The 18,560-nt window shown below is 45.2% G+C and overlaps 2 protein-coding genes across 5 annotated transcripts in view; both read right to left on the bottom strand.

Moving 5' to 3' along the window:
* The window catches only part of csnk1g2b (casein kinase 1, gamma 2b), a 31,695-nt gene extending 17,886 nt beyond the window's left edge, over positions 1-13,809 (bottom strand). For all 4 annotated transcript variants that reach the window (XM_086161132.1, XM_086161131.1, XM_086161129.1 and 1 more), the window contains exons 1-2: positions 13,673-13,809; positions 9,837-10,639 (exon numbers count right to left, since the gene is read on the bottom strand). In XM_086161132.1, the coding sequence (XP_086017258.1) occupies positions 9,837-10,064 (228 nt within the window). In that variant the 5' untranslated portion in view covers positions 10,065-10,639; positions 13,673-13,809. The remainder of the gene's footprint in view (positions 1-9,836; positions 10,640-13,672) is intronic.
* A 773-nt stretch (positions 13,810-14,582) lies between these two features.
* On the bottom strand, positions 14,583-17,507 carry dmbx2 (diencephalon/mesencephalon homeobox 2). The gene is made up of 3 exons (XM_086162085.1): positions 17,281-17,507; positions 16,171-16,346; positions 14,583-15,857 (listed from the first exon to the last, which is right to left on the bottom strand). The coding sequence occupies exons 1-3, from the start codon at positions 17,426-17,428 to the stop codon at positions 15,336-15,338; spliced, it is 846 nt and encodes a 281-aa protein (XP_086018211.1). The 5' UTR covers positions 17,429-17,507; the 3' UTR covers positions 14,583-15,335.
* Positions 17,508-18,560: the final 1,053 nt, after the last annotated feature.

The following is an 18,560-nucleotide window of genomic DNA, read 5'->3' on the forward strand; positions in this document are numbered from 1 at the left end:
GCTGTGGTTTTCACAGATGATACGTTTGGGGAAAGCGTTGTCAAAACTTCACTCGCCTTTTTTAACATGCCGCCCGATCACAAGTATGTCCTCTGGATCTGAAGAAACCAGTGCGTCCGACTAGAACCCGAGAACTGAACATTCAACTGAACTTTGAATGAATCCCGGCTGATCAATGTTCATCACCAAAATATTAAAAGGGATACATATATGTTGAGATATAGATCGATATATAGAGGTACGTGACACCACAAGAGAATATATTTGTTTGCTATAAACATGAAGTGCCACCTCTTACCAGAGGAAAAGTAAATATTAGCATTAACCCATTGCTGTCTTGTTCACCCAGAAAACAACATCATATTCCCTTGTAATTGCCAGTAACGATGGAGAAAATGACAGGTTTAAGTGTACGGTTTCTTCTCAGTTGACATTTTAAGTCCGTATTTATGACAAGAATCTCTAAAACAAAGATAGCGAGTCAAACCCTGGTTGGTTGGCTCGTATTGCTCACAGCTAAAAAAGTTTACAGATGTGTCGATTTCAGCAGTGACAGCAAATGCTCCTCTCGCGGAATAAGAGTTTACGCAGCAGCACACAGACAGGAATGTTGAACATCATTTCAGGGATCCCTCTTAAACCCTTGAAGCTTGTGGAAATATGTGATTATGTCATCACAGATTAAGTAGTAGTTACTTCATTTAAAAGTGTGGTAGCATCAGCAACTTCTTGTGTGGACGGAACAGCAACATTGTCCTCTTCCTGGATTAACCGACTGAACATGACGTCATCCAGGCTAAATCTGATCTCTGCTCCCTCACAGCTGAGGAAGATAAGACTTGACCTCAGAGACTAGCTGGAGAACTGACCACCGAATGAAGCAGGAAAGAGGAAGCTCTTCATAATAGATTGAGCTGAAAAATGTCTCAAGGTACGCAAATAACCTGCAATATAAGATGCATTTATTGTCATCGCCTTGGTGATTATTCCTTGTTATTTTTTTAAGCGACCTTACAATTCTGTGTTTGGCATATTGGCGACTGCCTATCTATCTGCCTATCTGCACCGAGAAATATTTTAATTTCAATTTATTTAGATCGCTTTCACCAAAAATTCTCAGGTCACTTAAACGTACTCTGCAGGGCCAAGTGTCCAAGTAAGGCTTTTTCTCCAGCAATTAACTGTTTCAAAGCACAGAAAGGTAGAACCGATGCATTGAAATGTAACACCTAAAAAAAAATAAAAAACATTGTGTGTTGTTTATCGTGAGAAGGACAGCATGATATTCAGAGGTGCAAATGTATGCCAACGTGTGACACGTCCAGTGGAATAGAACCAGCATTATACACTGCACTGAAAATAGACTGACCTTTGCCTGACTCCCAGTAAACCATTTCACAATATGTATCTGGCAATGTGACTCATTTCATCTTGGACAGGGCGGCTCAAATATCAACACACTACACCGTCACTCAGCGGCCTGAACATCCCGTCACTTACCTACACCTCAAATACTGCGAGGACTCGTTTTGTTTTGTGTCTGTTTTAGGTTTGCGTGTTTCTCTCGACTGCTAAAGTCTTATCATTTCTCCGGTGCCTCCAGTTGAAAGGTGGTCCGTGCAACAGCCGGCCCGCCTCCAACACTTCCACTGTTTCTGATTGCATTCGACAGACCCAGATGGAGCCATCAGCTGCCTCCACAAACCTAGTATGATAACCGCCATCCGCCCTCACTATGTCGTCAAGGGAGTTATACTGTACGTGGAAGCTTTGTAGAGCGCCGAACGGTGCTCGGTGATTGGAGGCCAGGACCATTGCATATCAAGCGAAACAATGACTTGAACGCTTCAGACCAGACAAATAAGCTTAACTTTCTGTGAGTGAAGGACGTGGGAAAGGTGTGGCAAAGCTAAACGGATAGCGCTAGCATTGGGTAAATAAAGGCTGAATCATGTCTTACTGTCTTGTTTACGCCTGCTGTTCAAATAGGACCTCATTAATCACAATTGGCAAGCTTTAAGCGTTCAAATTTCAACTTTGCATGAAAACGTGTCTGCATGGCTCCTCTTGTGGTCGGATTTCACTCCCCCATTCAGTAAGCAGCGGGGCAGTCCCGTGCGCACTAGGTTTCCATCGGCGAGGATGAAATATGTGCTTTCTAACATGGGACGTTGCCACCGACAACAGTTATTTATTCATTGTGACATTCAGGTGTAGCGCCACCGCTCAGCTGAAATGAACCTAATCCCATCTCAGCTAATAAAATCCACACATTTTCTTACTGACTTTCTTTGTTTTTTAAAAGGCAACCACCTTGATTTAGACGATCTGGATAGGAGAGAGATTTACTGTTGGTAGAACCACACAAACATATTACAAGGGGAAGAGTTTCCAACTAATCATTTTGTCGAACAACACACATCACCCAAACCACAAGATACGTCAAGAAAAAAAATACTTCCACAAGAAATAAGGATGGGTTGAACAATAATGGTAATTTCCCTCAATGAGCTGTTTACGGCTGCGTGAATAAAATTCGTCCATTGGCAGTTTAAGACTTCTGTTAAGTGGATTTATTGGTCCTTCAACTTTGTCAACATGCAGTTTTGTAAACACTTCTCAAAGAATTTACCCAAATGTGGCTTCAAACACCTTGCAATGTGATCTGTGTGACCGGCTGCAGCCTCATATCCATCTTTGGTGCGTTTACACCCGCATTTATCATGTTTCACTTGTGAGAACATCACTCAGGATGCTTTTTATTGTGTGTATACGAGGTATTCTTAATTTACAAGCGCTGCAGAACTTAAATTTTATGCTCCATCTTGAGGAGGCCTTTGGTGGAAATTGAGATCTTTGACATTTTTAAAAAACATGACAGTATCAGAACCTGCTGCCAATAGAGTTGGAAAAGCCATAATCACTGTAACATATCCATCTAAATTCAAATTTTATGCTTGTTGCTCCAGTACAAGTGGCTGATATCCAAAATTATAAATGATAACTGGGCAGATTTCTAAAAACAAATAAACAAATAAATAAACAGATGAGCACTTGTAAAAGTGGATAAATGCAACACACAATGTCACCAGTGATCAGCCTAATCATGGGAAGCGCTACTCACATGAACAAAAGTCTCCTTTGTCATTTGACAGGACACTGGGGTGGGGCAACAGTGCTATGTATTGTTAAGTGTACTCTTGTTTTTTTTTTTTAAAACAAACCTTAACCAATGGAAAATTGTTTACGCTGCTTTCCTGGACCGTGACGTAAAGTATTCACTGATACCGATATCGCATTTGTGGCTTTAAAAGAGTCCACTCGGGTGAATTGACGCGTTGCCTCTATGGCTCGACTCTGAGGGTGTGCATTAGAGCGCGTGTGTCAACCGGGACACGTAAATGATCGTGTTGCATGTCCATGCTACTTAGCTTAGCAAACATTAATGTTCATCAGCCCCAGGTTTAATCTGACTATAGCTACTGGTGGGTGTTTATTGACATACAAGAGAAATAAATCTCTCGTTCGTGTTATGTCATCCCTGCAACCGCTTATCAAGCTTGCCAAGTCTATCAGCGGCAAAGTGTGAGGAGCACAAACCGAGGCCAGGGAATAGCAGTTGACTCACAAAACAAATGTTAGATTCTTATCTCTTGCAAATATGTACATGTTAGACATTTGAATTACAATTTCACTTAAAATCTAAACTAGCAAAGAGTAGTTTTGAACACAGAGAGCATTTTAAGGGTGCAGCTGAAATGGAAAAAAAAAATTCTTGTGCTCAATCTTATGGCAGCTCATATTTTTGATCATGCATGAAGTTGGGGAAAAAGACAATTCAAATATGCGGCGTACTTCAAACAACTACACATCCACACTGTGGTCGGGGTGGCTCAAGACCTATCCAGTCCAATCATTTGATGAATGACCCTGTGGTTTGTCACCAAACGCACTTTGGGGCCACTATTTTCAATTAAATCGAGGGGTTAGGAACAGGCAAAGAATGCTGAGCTGAAATTTGGAACCGCCTGTTGGAACAAGATGACCAGAAAATATCACCAACCGCATGCTGCATCGCAGCACCGTTTCTGTCTATTTAAGACAAACTTTATTTCTCATTTCCTTACGACCCAATGAGGAAGTGTAAATTCAAGACTCTCAAGGGTCAGTGAACAGGAGGAACTGGTAATCCCTTGTTACAAGCTAGAAAATGATGTGTACACACACACGTCAAAAAACTATAAGAAACTAAAAAGTGCATTTCCATGTCTCAGTAGGTGAAACTACATAGCTGTTGGGGTTCCACAAGCCCACACCCTGCACCCTATTAGAGACATTTTTTATTTTTTCACAGAATTGTGCTTTTGTATTTCAAAAAAGTTGACACTGGGCCCCATTGATACTCCCAAGTCATCAACATTTAGACTCTCCAGCCCAGGTTTTATGTTAAACACTAAATCACCTTCAAAGCAATATTGTGTCTGTGTGAACATAGTGTGTCGCTGCTGGCTAGTGATTCATTAGAGGATTAGCTAGTTGACTGAAGGGGGCCTTTTATATACTGTTGACATCCAAGGATTTATACATTCAGCTTGCTCTCCAGAGAGCCCGAGCAGGGTCAGGAAGAACTTAAATCATCAAAATGTCACTTTAATTTCAGCCAAACATGCTGATAGAGCTTTTGTGCCTTACCGTTCTTTGACAGCTGCCTCATGGCACGGTGGTGTAAGCTGCTGAGCAAGACTGAAACAAGAGCTGCCTCTCATGATTTCAGTGAGAGGCAAACAGGAGGAGGATAAAACACCTTGGATTTTCCTCCGATAATCATGACTAGCCAGTACATGAGAGGTTGCACTCATACAACCTGCTCTTATGCATCAGTGAGTCAGCTTCACCTTTCATAATAATAGATACCAGATACAAGGCCTGTCACGGTTTTTCAGTCGTCTTCACTTTTCGTCATTTGGGTCGACAGAGAAGCGCAATCAAGTTGCGAAAAGAGACAAATCCAAGAACTGAGGTGTCTTATTGAAATTGCCCGATTCCCTGCCTGCTGATCGGCTAACTCATTGATTATTGCAGGTATTCGATCTTTTTGAGTGTGCTATCATGGAGGGGGGGACTCATCTGAATGGCTCTTCTTAAAGGACGTGGATTTGTTTTACCCGCTGCTCCTTGCTGACTAATGTCAGCATCAGCGAGGCAGCCTGTGCAGACTTCATGCAAATTCATTCCCTTCCTCTGGGGAACCTCTGCCCGGCACACACCACCTCTTTTTTTCAGCGTCATTTGAAGATCAAAGTGAATTTGATAAATAATTCAAGTTACGAACATGAAAAGCTGAAAAATAAAAAAAAATTTAAAAAAAATACTGATTTGCTGCAATGTATTTATGCAATTTATAAACAAACAGGTTATTTAGCTTTAAGAAAAAAAATCCAAATGTGGCTTGCAAACAGACGTTAGATTGCACTGACATCAATTCTAACAATTCATAAACCCCAGCAAGTTCAAATGGCAGTCATCACACACTAAAGCAGCTGGCCCGAGGGGACGGGGGGGGATAAGAGACAAAATCGATTTGCAGCCACCGTTTCACGATTACATGACACATCCTAACTGATGGGTGACGGAAAAAACAACAGTTCTGCCTCTATGATTTTCTAATTTTCCTCATCTGTTGCTTTTCATTCATTCGCTGTCTAGATCGGCGACGGTGGGGCTGCAGCCAGCGCTAGCTGACATCGGGCTAGTGCCGCTTTGTACCCCCGAACTGGCCACCAGCCAATCACAGGGCCACATGTGGAGACGCACAACCATTCCCATCTGGGATACGTTGATTCTTCCATTAACCTGCTCGCATCACTTTTGATGGTGGGACAAAACGCGAGTGGACTCCAGAGGAAGACCTCAGTCGTAAAGGGGCAAACCTTCTTGCCGTGAGACGGCAGCAGCAGCGGCGGCAGCAGCCACTGTGCCGCCCACATCATGTTTGTTGTTCGGTTCAATCTCGCTTCATTTTACGAGGCCGAACATTGTGCGGCCATTGACAAGGCCGCCATATGTAGGGTAACACGCCGCTCTGTAGGCACTCGGCTAGCACACGACACACAGGGAGCCTCTGTTTGCGGGCTTTGCTTATCTAGATGTTCAGTCCTGTATCGGCCTCCTCTCACTGACCTATAAGGGAGATAGTGTGCCGTATAGCAGGTCTCCATACTAGAAGACTCCCTTATAACGCTCCTCCCGTGTTTGACAGATAACACGGCTACTGTTTTTGTTGCCCGAATTGCCAAAAACAGCTGTACGCAGCTGATTATTTCAACATCACGGACATTAAGCACTGTCCACCACTTAAGTCAAAATTCAGGACAACTGGGTAAAATGTAATACAGGATTTGTTTTTAAATTACAGTGAAATCGCTGCTTGCAGAGAGAGAATTGGTAGATGCATCATTGCAAAAAAAAAACAAGTAACTTGTCAAAACTGCAAGAATACAGTGGATGTGAGATTGGAGATTTCCCTCTTTACTAGCCTCTGTATTTAGTGATTATTTAGTTGAATATTTAGTGGATGCACGCTGTATGTAAAGACCTCAGAGAAATGCAAGCAGTCACATATGACTGCAGCGTCTGTTCCCGTATATAATGATAAATATATAGACTGATGATCAAGAAGCTTCAGTAAAGAGCAGCCGTTTTCCAATGTTCTCTCTGTTAACTTAATAATTATCCTGTGACTGTTCAGATTAGCACTGTTGACTTTCCAGAACTAAATTTAGGGTCAAATGAAGATGCTTGTAGTTGTCGGCGGCTTAAGGAAAACCTAGTGCAAAAAACAAAAAGGTGCAGCCCATTCCAGCACTATAGAAACAACGTGGACGCCACAGGTGCTCCAACAGCTGATCAGCAAGCCAGACATGCCGCTCAGGTTCGGGAGGCAGGACGGGCCATGGACGGTTGGGGCTCAGTGAAGAATGATGGCGGACCACTGTTGTGCACCAGGGAATACTTGAGTTACAAGAGCTCTGCTATGTCATATGTTGAACGTTTAGGGAAATTAAATATCTGTTCGTCCTCCGAAAAATTCCCAAACCCTGGTTTCTAGATCACAATAGTGTAAAATTCTTGTAGCCGTTGACATGATGCTTATGTTTGTGCAAATGCTAATGATATTAACAATGCATAGTTTACCAAAAAAAAAGGAAAAAAGAAAAGTTGTCCAGCACCTTCATGCAAGCAGGTAAAAACAGACACTTTCGACACAAAGGCCTGTGTACATCAGGATTATATAAAATATTGCCGGCAATGTAGCATTTCAACACTGCTTCAAAATGTACCGACTCTCTAGACAAAAAGTTAAACTTCCCTCAGAAAAAGAAAGCGAAGCGGGACTTTCTGAGCGCGCTGATGGCCTTCTTTTACTGTTAAACCAGTGATGGTCAAACACACAACAGCAGAGCAGCTTCTACCCTTTAGAAAGCTATTCAGCAGCTTCTTCCTCTGCGTGCAAGTAAATGTAGATTAAATCAAGTTTAGACGGCTCTTTTTGAAATCTAAAAGTATTGAGGGTATAAAATATGGATACAGCTTATGAGAGATAAACAAGTAGCTCTAATGATGTGTTTCATATCACGACTAGCTGAAAACATTTATTTTGCTCATTTATTTTGTTTAAATTAGCAAAATAATTCATTTTAAACTGAGAAACATTTAAATTTGCACCAACGAAACAATAAAGAGGATATGTTTTGTAAGAAATAGATCAGTGTTTCTGGAGCTTATTCTGTCAAATATCGTGTCGGGTCGGAGCACGTAGCAAGGCTGTGTTGGTGTGGATCATAAGTGACTTGTTCCAGAACATGAGAATCACCAGTGACTTTGCTTACACATAAATACCATGTGTCAACGTCTTGGTTCTGGCTACAATAAGAAACGTTCAAAGGAGGACAGTAAAACCCATTTAGTCCAATAAATACATTAGATGGGACTTTTCCGAGTGGATTTTTCCAGTCTTTCTAGCAAAACAAGCAAACGGTTGTTGTCTACGAAACTATCAAAGCTTAACTCATTAAACGGGGGAAATGGCCGGTTGTCTTTAGTCAAGCCCCCGCAGCTTGCGAAAATGAAAAAGCGATGTTTCCTTGGAGATGCTGGGATATCCCTGACAGAGGGGGGCCTGCAGTGTGTACATACAGCAATGGCCGTACACTCCTGCTTCCATCACACAGGCCTTCAGTCAGCGTAAGAAACCCTGCAGCTGAACCACAGACTGAACCACTGTGTGTCGACAAGGCTTTCTAACAAAGACGACCTTTCAGCGTGCTGCAGTTTCCTCTTCTCCCTGGCTTTTCGCAGCAACATTCACAGCAGTTCTAGATCCACGGAGCATTTCGAACACTGGCCCACTATACGTCTCTATCGCCGCTATCATGTGGTGGACGAGGGCAACACTGGCATTCACCTTTGTCTCGGGCACCACCTAAGTGCCCGACCGTGGCGGCGGCCGGTGCACGTGACTCTACGGGAACGAGGCGGCAGCTGACCACTCTGTATTCACCAGGGCCGACGTGCAAAAGTCCTAACGTCACAACAAAGGTGATTCAACTCACCTGGCGACGACGTGCACATTTCTAAGAAACTCAAACGACTGCTTTACAGCGCAACGGAAAGCTTCAGAGAGTGAACGTGATAGATGACGGAACAAATAACAAAACAAACGGCTTTATCCGAATCAATCTGATCAAGAGTAACTGTTTGATACTTTCTGACTCGAACATCATTGCACCATCACTGATGGATTTAAACATCTGCTCACATTACCGAACGCTAAAAACCAAGCGATTAGTTAAATAACACACACGCGTATAATCCTCACTGAGTATTTCACAGAAATGTGTTTGATTGTGTTTTCTGGCTGTAAATCTGATGCCATCAACTATACCGTCGTGCTTGAAAATACTGTTACGAGCACTTAAAAATGGCATTTTGTGACACTTCACCTTGCCAACTCTTATTTTAAGTCCTATCTATAAGTGAGCATTTACAGCTGAAGCGAGCGACAAAGGAGGAGACTCTCCTCATGTCAAGCATGTGTTAGCAGGTGGTCCCAGATAACAGAGCTTTTATTTATTGCGGTCTGTAAAGGAAGAGCACAGTAAGAGCTTCTGACAAAACAGTGGGCTAACTTGACAGGCAGTGACATTCACGGGGTTACCCCAGCGAAGAGTGAGATCAGGGCCAGACAAACGTGCAGGAGACGGCGCAAAAGCGGGATTCTTTCAGCGCCGGAATCAACAATAATACCAAGCGAAAACCCGAAGAATCCGGTTTGTCTAGCGCGTGTTTAAAATTTAAGACGGACGTCCTCCTCTTCGCATTCAGATAAATACCGGGTCCCGCGAGCACAGGATCCACCGAGTAGCGTACGGCCAATGCCAGATCCAGATATAGCTGGACACCATGGGGATAAAAATACCCAAACAGATGGGAGGGTTCGCAGGCAAGGGGAGAGGCAGAGAGCACAACTTGAGATTTCCATGGAGAGGAGAGCTGCAATTACAGCTGTTTGCTAACCTTTGGCTTCTATGTGGTTAACAAAGCCTTCAATGGATGCTCATTCAGAGATAATGACCTCCCTGGGATATACATATGCAAGAATAATCACACGGAGACCAGTGTAGTTGTGGTGGAGGTGACGCCTGGAGTCTGGGTAAGGCATTAACACACATGCGGAGAATCGGGCTGCAGTCATGTCAGCCGGCATCAGAACAGGTGTGACGTAAACGGGCGGCATAATGACTTCACATTTAAAGGAAAACCTTGAAAGTACTTACCAATTTGATGGCCACATATTCGTTAGTATAGAGATTTTTTCCCAGCCGCAGCTCTCCAAAGTTCCCGCAGCCTATTTTTTTCCCGACACGGAAGTTCGGGCCAACCATAAGAACTCCAGAATTGGTCCCTGAACTCCGGCCCCCATGTCCAGTCCTGCTGCCTGCTGTCTTAGACATCTTTTTCCCTTCCTCTGTCTCACCCTTGCCCCCTCTCTTGTCAAAATCCATAAGCTTGTGATACCCTGGCCTCTCCACGGTTATTCTCCAGCCATGCAAACCACAGAAACTCCAGTAACAATGGCTGAGGAAGTTTTAGGGAGGGGGAGGGTGACAAATCTCACAAGACAGAGGAAAGGTGTCGCTGTTAAAACGCGCGGCGATTCAGAAGACACTTAAACGAGCTGAAACTGCAGGTCAGATGTCCGTCGCTCGGAGCGGAAAGCTGTTTTTCTCCCGGGTTTTTCCCTTTTTTTTTTCTTCTCGATCCTTCTTTACCAGCGAGGCTCCCGCTTGTACGTTGCTCCAGCTCCAGTTTCAGAGTAGCATGTTCCTGCCTGAAAAATAGGCAGGTTGTCCTAGCATGTGCCCTCAGAAAGACACATACAACTCTAGTAATACAAATGCATTCCAAAGCCCAGCGACTGCATCCACAAGGCCACTTAGGAACATCCCCTGGAGTGCTTCATTCCCTCTGGTCAGCCTTCAGTGATACAGCGGACACTATCCATGTTGTTGGGCGACAGCAGTTAGAGGAAACGGCGGCGACTGACAGGTAACCGGTGCCGTTTACGACAGCTCGATACCTGTGAATGCAATAACAGACAAAGGTTAGTCGAAAATTATGACGCCACGGTTCTCTGAGTGGCCTGTAATCACGGCGCAGATCATCTGTAAAACCACAGTTTGGTAGACTGCGTTCCCTCATTCCCTGAGATTATAATACCGTACGGTCCGATTGAAGTCTTTCGATATGCAAAAGAAAAAACCTTGACTGGGTGTACACGCAGCTGTTGGATTACATTTTGAGCCAATGTTAATGTCATCCTGCATGGAGAAATCAATGCCAGTGGAAACACTCTAAACTGGACGGAATACAAAGTCAGATGTCGAAATTTCACCATAAAAAACGTGACGGGTAGCACGGAGTGTAAAGATGTATTTTGAGTTCATCAATTTGACATTTTTACTCACTGGACACAATTTTAACTTTACATGGGGTGATAAAGGATCAAAATCCACCTCGCCCACCTTCTTTCTAAAAGAACAAAAACCTTACATTGGCGCTTCAGGAAAAGTCCTGTCTTACTGAGGAAAGAGTTGAAGCTTTTGCAGAAAACTGTCAAAATATCGATAAACATGGATGATGACATAAAACTATGTTCTACCTTTCGCTCTCACACTTTCAAAATATGTAAAGAGGGAAATAGACACTATAGCACTTTGACATTGTCAATTTTTTTTTTTTTTTAAATAATCATACACAGTTACAGGGGGGGGAAACGGTATTTTACTGAAATGTTGTATATCAGAGTGTCAACTGTGCTTTGCATGACACTTGAGGCTTGGATCCGCCTTACAGGTGAATATATCCTCGGATTAATATAGCGAAGTAAATAAAGATCTGCACTGCAAGTCAAAGCGTATATACAGAGTACTTCTTCACCTGGATAGGAGAGTGACCGTGGTATAAAACTGCCATTGCTGACAGCTTTTTATTTTATTTTTTGAATCACAACCATTATTTCAGTTTGCAATTGCCATGTAACTTAACCCTGGCCGTGCGGCACATAATCGCGTGCAGCCCTCCCCGTCCAGCTCTCTGTGCTCCCCTATGTCCAGGAGCTAAGAGGTTGGTGGTGGTGAAAGGAGCAGGTAATGCAAGATCCAGCATTGAACAGCTACTCTTTCCTATGGAAAGGCACTTAAAGGGATCAATGGCCGCTATAATGCCCCATCCCATAACATTCGCATCATTGGGAAAATATTGTTGTAAAGATTTAGATACAGACCAATTGTCCGCAACCTCAGTTTTACTTGACTAGGAATAAATATCACATGGAAGAAATCACTTGTTTGACATTGGTTGTTTACGTTACTAATATCTCGTATAAAAAAAGAGAGTTTGGTTAGAGCTTTCGATAATACTGTACACTATTTTAACACAGCAACCTTAAAAAGTAAATATTTCATCTGGGTATTCAGTCAATTATTACTCCGTCTAGTGTTCCTTGAAAAGTGACATCTGACATAAACTAAATAAATGTATAAACTAAATAAATACAAATGATAAACAATACAGTTATGAGTATTCTCAGCCAGATGGGAAGAATGGATTGAAAAATTGCAGCAATCACTGCAGCCTGAATGGCAACTTAAACCCTTAAAACAATTTGTTTTCAAAGGAAACAAAGATATGATGAAGTTATTGTAGTAACGACAGAATAACCGACTGCCTCACAAATGTGCTGGTAATCAGAGCACACGTCTAAGATGACTTCCGCAGGAAATAATGCTGTTTAAAAGTCAGTCAAATCTTTATGGAGATCAAATCGCTTAAACATCGTACGCAAGCAGGTAAAAAAAACAATCGGTGTTTTATTTAGCGAGCACTCAAAAGGCAGAGTAAAAATGTGTTTAGTGGTATCTCGCCAGGACCAAGTCATAGTGGCTGTGCCGTCTGTTTGTCACAATCGCGCTCAATACTGCTAGGTTTAGCTAGCAAAAACACGAAGGAGATCGATAAGAAACGTCCTAATCGTCCACCCAACTGGCCACATAGAGCCCTAAAATGACAATAAAGATTACTTCCGCGCCAGATAGCCTTACATTTCTCACAGCCGTGGTTCAAAATAGCTGCCCCTGAGAGTTCACGTTAAAGCTAGCTTGCGCGGCTAACGTTGGTTGTTACCATTGACGATGAGCGTTTAGCAGCTATTTGCTTATTACGATAATATCGGCTGCGTTGCCGACTTCTCTTCTCGACAGCAAAGAGTTTGTGTCGCGACGATACATTTCATTCAAATAAGTGTTCATAGCGGCGGTTTGTGTCTTTGAAAAAGCCTGTCGTTAACATTAGCCTTTTCGGCGGACAAGGCCAGGCGGTCTCACGACATCCTGGTATTAGTTAGCAAGTTAGCTCAATATCATTCATTCGTAGATGACTGGCCTCGGTTAATCCGTCGATCGATACGGCGTGAATAGCGGCAGCACGGTTCGGCGTCGAGATATCAGTCAAAAACAAGCGGTCCCGGTCCACGGTCTATCGAACCGCTGCAAGGGTCCATCTAGCTAGCCCTGCTAGCGCGTCTCAAAAACACCGCTCCTCTTGGCCCGACGCCTGGTAAAAACCAGCTAACATTAGCGAGCGAATGATCCGTTGACAACACCGCACACACGGCCGCAAACCGGAGGCGAACACGGCGACAGTAAAACGCACGTCCGGGGAAAGTATCCATAGAGTGACAGTCCTCAAACTACACGAAACTACCCGTTTAGTAAACGCTTAATAACTGGGAAATAACACGACCGAGCGTTGCCGATTTCCCCGTCAATACACCCACTTCGATTTCATCGATCGCACTTTGATTTCCACGCGTCCTTTTTCACGACTTTTATTTCTCGCGAAGAGCCTTTACCCCGGTCGGTGCAGAGTAACTCGTTAATCCCAAACAAGCGTCTTGCACGGCCGCGACAGCCGGGGCTCTCTCACCGCTTAGCTCGCCGCTTAGCCACCTAGCAAACTAGCTCGCGAAACATTAGCAAGAACGTTGACGCTTCTTCGAATAACAACAAACACAGATCGATTTCTGTCATCGAAAGGCGGCGCGGTGCGTTACCTTTAAACGCAAGCTATCGAAACGCGGTCGAGGTCATGGCTCTTCATCCGTGAGAATCTTTGAATTTGTCTCCCAGTTCCTATGGTTCGGCTGTTGTCTCTTTAAGCCTCCCTCAACTGGCGATCTTCAGCCCCAGCGTCACGCTGGCACACACAGCGCCAGTACGCAAGAAACCCGGCGCAAGTGCTTTGGTGAATAGCTCCAAACACACTGCGTAGTTTCCCAGCGTTCCAAAAAAGGTGGATTTCACCTCAATGTTTATATTTGACCAAGGAAAAGAAAGCTTTCTGCGAGTCTCTGCAACATATTCAACCTGATAAAACCGTTTCAACACTGTAGTTTCCTTTGCCAATTTGACATCAAGTATGATCACACAACATGGAGAGGTGATGTGATTGACAGACTCCCTGGATTTGTTTCTATTCGGTGTCAGGCCAGATTTCACCTGCAAACATATTTTACTTCACGCCATTTGACACATGCTATCCCACGTAGCATTGTGCGGATGAAGCCACTCCATGGCATTTCAATTATGCAAACTTTTAAAGCGCTTCTCGTTTTCTACGGCACGACCCCGTGCTGGACGATAAGCGCCGTCTCACTTAAAATGATCTTCAAATTAATCCTGGATAATTGTCGACTTAAATGTCTCCACGATAAAGTCTTACATGTCCGGCCTTGTAAAACCTGGGCTACCGGTTCTTCCAGTCTGCCGTCACAACCATCCCCTGTCTTTGAGTTTGGTACTTTTGTTGTGAGAATAGTTTTTTCATCTTCGGTTTTTGTCACTTGCGGTTGTCATATTTCAATAATACAAAGTATTTCTTGGGTCATTTTATTGCTTTTCTGATTTGTGAGTGGAAGAAAAAGAAATGACACCCACAAAGAATTCATCTGTTTTTATTCAGCTACAGAAATGCCGTGCTTAGTGCTGGCCCAGAAAACTGTTCTTGCTTTCCATCAACACAACTCACACATTAAAGTGACTTTTACCTGCAGCGCCTCGACTCGTAAATTGTTGATTTCCGGCGCCGAGTACGATCACAATTTACTTCACGCGAGCATAAGAAATCTAATGTTATTGTTAGTATTATAAGCGTGTAACTGCAACACATCAATCATATTACCGCTAAAAGTCCTCTGCTAAAAGTTGGCCATATTGACTATTTCATACCCGGCATAGGATTGACTTTTTTTTTTTTTTTTTTTTCCCGGAGCGGCACTCATGATTGATCACGGATCACATGAACAAAACATCACAACAACCAGGAAGAAAAACAAGACAAGTGGTTTACGAATAGCTTTATTTCACATTTGTTGCAGCGACCGTTGGAAAATACGTGCCATTGTTCGTAGAAGTGCAACCCGCTATGGATACAAATGATAACGCGTCAGCTAACGCTGGGGAAGATAACACGGAGTAAACTGTGCAAAGACGGTTAGTAATGATGGCCCGAATTAGTCGTTTTCGCCTACGAGAACACCTTGAGAAATATCATACGACCTCACTTCACCTCGGCTTCCTCAGACAGACATGCAGTTAAATAGAAAAGAGAAAGAGGTAGATGTGGCTCTACCTTGTCACGGTGTCCTCTCACTCCACGGTCCGGCTTCAGGAAAGCTCCGGTGGCTGTTTTTAGCCAAGTTCATCGTCAGTTTGCGGTCACAACCCCAGGTTGGGATGCGGCACGGCTTTACTGGCACAAGCGATCTGGAGCGAGAGGTTACAGTTTTTAGCGTGGGACGATGGAGGGGCGGCCGGCGCAGGGCCGTGCTGCCGCACCAGAGGCCAGAACGCCGGCGGGACGGAGAGCTCGCCGGACAGCATTCCTAAGACGGGCCGGTGAGGCGGGTGGCCGTACCGCCCCGCTGGCGGGAAAGGGAAATGTGGAGACGAATGCGGCCGAAGAGGACACCGAGGGACCTCCGAGTCCGCCCGGGGTGTCAGGGGGACGTGAAGATCCCGTCCTTTGCCCAGAAGAGGAGGCGGAGGAGGAGGAGGAGGAGGAGGCGGGCGCTGAAGAGGAGGGATGTCGCTTTCGATGGGAGGGGCGGCGATGTCCTTCTTGTCTTCATCCTGACCTGCTCCACCGGGACGGGACATCTCCTCCTGACCGCCCTCTCTGGAGAGCGGGAGGCACCTCTGACCTTTACGAAACTTGGCTCTCCTGTTCTTGAACCACACCTGGAGGACAAGAGTTTACAACGATGGAGAAATCAGAGCCATTTCAGAGCGACCAGCTTCTTTTTAGTTTATGAACAACTGGGCGCGGATGCAAACCCTCCCTTCAAATGTGAAACATTTCCTTTCTTAAATTTGATATCGGACGTGTCGGTATCTTCTCGTCGTGGCAACTGGAATTTCACCATCGGAAGACCGGTCGCCACGACCAGGAGATTTTGACAAGAATTCCCCGTCGCCCTGGATGAGCGAGGACCCGTCTGATGTCTCCATGTGAAAACATGTGAGCAGAAGCGTCATTGGCGTATTCGCGCACCTGGATGCGAGCCTCGGGCAGGTTGACGCACACGGCCAGCCTCTCTCTCATTGCCACGTCAGGATACTGAGTCTGCCGGAAGGCTTCCTCCAGAGCCTGCAGCTGGGACACGGTGAAGGCTGTGCGGCTGCGGCGCTGCTTCTGCTGGTTGCCATAGCGAGCCTCCAGAATGAGCTCTGGTGGGACGGAGAGGAACAGCATTGACTCAGAGCCGCCGAGGACCGACCCGGGGACGCCATCGGCTACTTTCACTCATTCTGTGTCTTTTCCCCCAGTGAGATGCGTCCGCGGGTCGAGTCAATCTCAGCTGACCTCCAAGACACTTTGCTCAGTCGTCTCAGTAACATTTACTCCTCGAGTCTATTCTAAGTGATTCGGCCGCCGCAATAATGACGCCAGTCACGAGGAAACAGGATCCTCTCGGCGTGTTCGGTATAAAAAACACCTGTTGAAAGTCTGTTTTTGATTGTAAAATTAGATGGAGCTGAAAATCACATTGACTACAATGAGTAGAAAGACCTCGTTTCATGTAACTACAGAGATAGTTTGGAGTGTGAAGATGTGGGCGAGTAGTATGTTGTATTCTCTTTTCCACACAGCTATAAATCCCTCTATATCATCTTCAGCGTGCAAAAACATACGACCTCGAGAAAAGATCCGACACATTATCGCACGGTTGCTAAGTAACGTGAAACGATCTGGCCGTTTGGAAACAGTCTGAGCGTCCTCAGAGATTCTTGTGACTCTTAATTTACACATTTACAACATAAGGTCGACCCTACAAGCCACAGATAAGGTCTGAAAACAGAAATCCAAGTTTAACTTTAAAAGTATTAATGAAACCCACAAGAGAGCGGAGGGATGCGGAATATTTGGATCGGAGGATGCAGAACGGACAGGAGGTCAAGAGGAAGAGCAAAGAGAAGATTTATGGAGCAGTCGGACGGAGAAAAGGCCGGAAGGAGGAGGGTGACCGTCCGTGGCGACCCCTGAAGGGGGAATCCATAACCATAAACCTGCCGGGGAATTAGTGACTGCACAGATTTAAAAACAACTAAATATCACAGGTAAATGAAAACAGGGATACTTCCAAAAGTTGCACGGTGGTACCTGCGAGCCTCTCGGCCACGGACAGGGTGTGCACGGCGGGCCCGGCCGCGCAGTAAAGGCTGTACTGCTGCGGCCCCTGGTGGCGGACGTCCAGCAGCATGGAGGAGACGCCGTGCAGCGGGAACACGCCGCCGGGGGGGGCGTTCATGGCCGGACCTAAACGTGCACGGAGGAAATGAGAAACATGTCTCTCATGACAACTGGGAGAAATACCGCCGGATTATCTCATGGCACAAATTCTTCTTCTTCTCCTTTCTTTTCCCTTCAGGGTCTCCACAGCAAATCCACCTTCTCCATCCAACCCTGTTTCCTGGATCCTCCTCTCACTCCAACTACCTTCACATCGTCTCTCGCTGCGTCCATAAACCTTCTCTTTGATCCAATTCCAGTATCCATCTATCAAAATATTCACTCTCCCTCCTCTGTCCATGACCCAACCATCTCAGCCTGGCTTCTCTGACCTTCTCTCCAAGACATCTAACTGATGGACTCCTTCCTGATCCTCTCCATCCTGGTCGCTCCCAAAGAGAACCTCAGCATCTTCATCTCAGCCACCTCCAGCTCTGCCTGCTGCCTTCTGGTCATTGTCAGTGTTTGTAGATCATCTCACCAGTGTCTCCTCCACCTTTCCTTTCCTTCTGGCTGATGTTCTTCTATCTCTTCCTGACTCGCAGAAAACGGTTTCATTCAATATTCTCTTTTCAGTCTTCACCTCCATATTATTCACCCAGAGGGTTATTTTCTTATTTCCTCTGTTTATCCCCAATAAAACCGGCGCAGTTCTAGATAATAATCCGCATAAATCAGAAAGGTGCGCCCCGCCGGGCCCCCGGGCGCGCCTTTACGCACCGAAATCCTAGTCCGGTGCGGGATCCCGGTTCCGGTCGTGCAGCCTGCGTCCATGCGGGTCCCTCCAGAAAGTGTCCCGGTCCGGAATTCGCAGTATTTAAGAAGCAGTTGGCCAGCAGGCGCCCCTCAGCCATTAGCCAATAGAAAGAAAGGTATTAGCCGGGATTAGGTGGGATGAGGGGGGGGGGGGGGGGCTCAAGTTTTTGAAACTATTGAACTTGAGAGATTTGTGCCAAGGACCCCCGGCCCCCCAAAACCCCCCAACCCCCCAACCATAAGCGAGCGTTTCACTCCCTCCCGTTAAAACAATGACAACAATGTGGAGGGCTAATCTCCGAGGCAGCACAGATTAAAATAACAGCCTTTGATTGTCCTCTCCTTCTCCCCGCTGGAAGAGCCTGAGCAGCCTGAGGAGCCAGAGGAGACCCCCC

The sequence above is a fragment of the Fistularia commersonii genome, chromosome 16 (genome assembly GCF_037954325.1).
Source record: "Fistularia commersonii isolate RoL2024-O1a breed Wild chromosome 16, RoL_Fcom_v1.0, whole genome shotgun sequence".
NCBI lineage: Eukaryota > Metazoa > Chordata > Actinopteri > Syngnathiformes > Fistulariidae > Fistularia > Fistularia commersonii.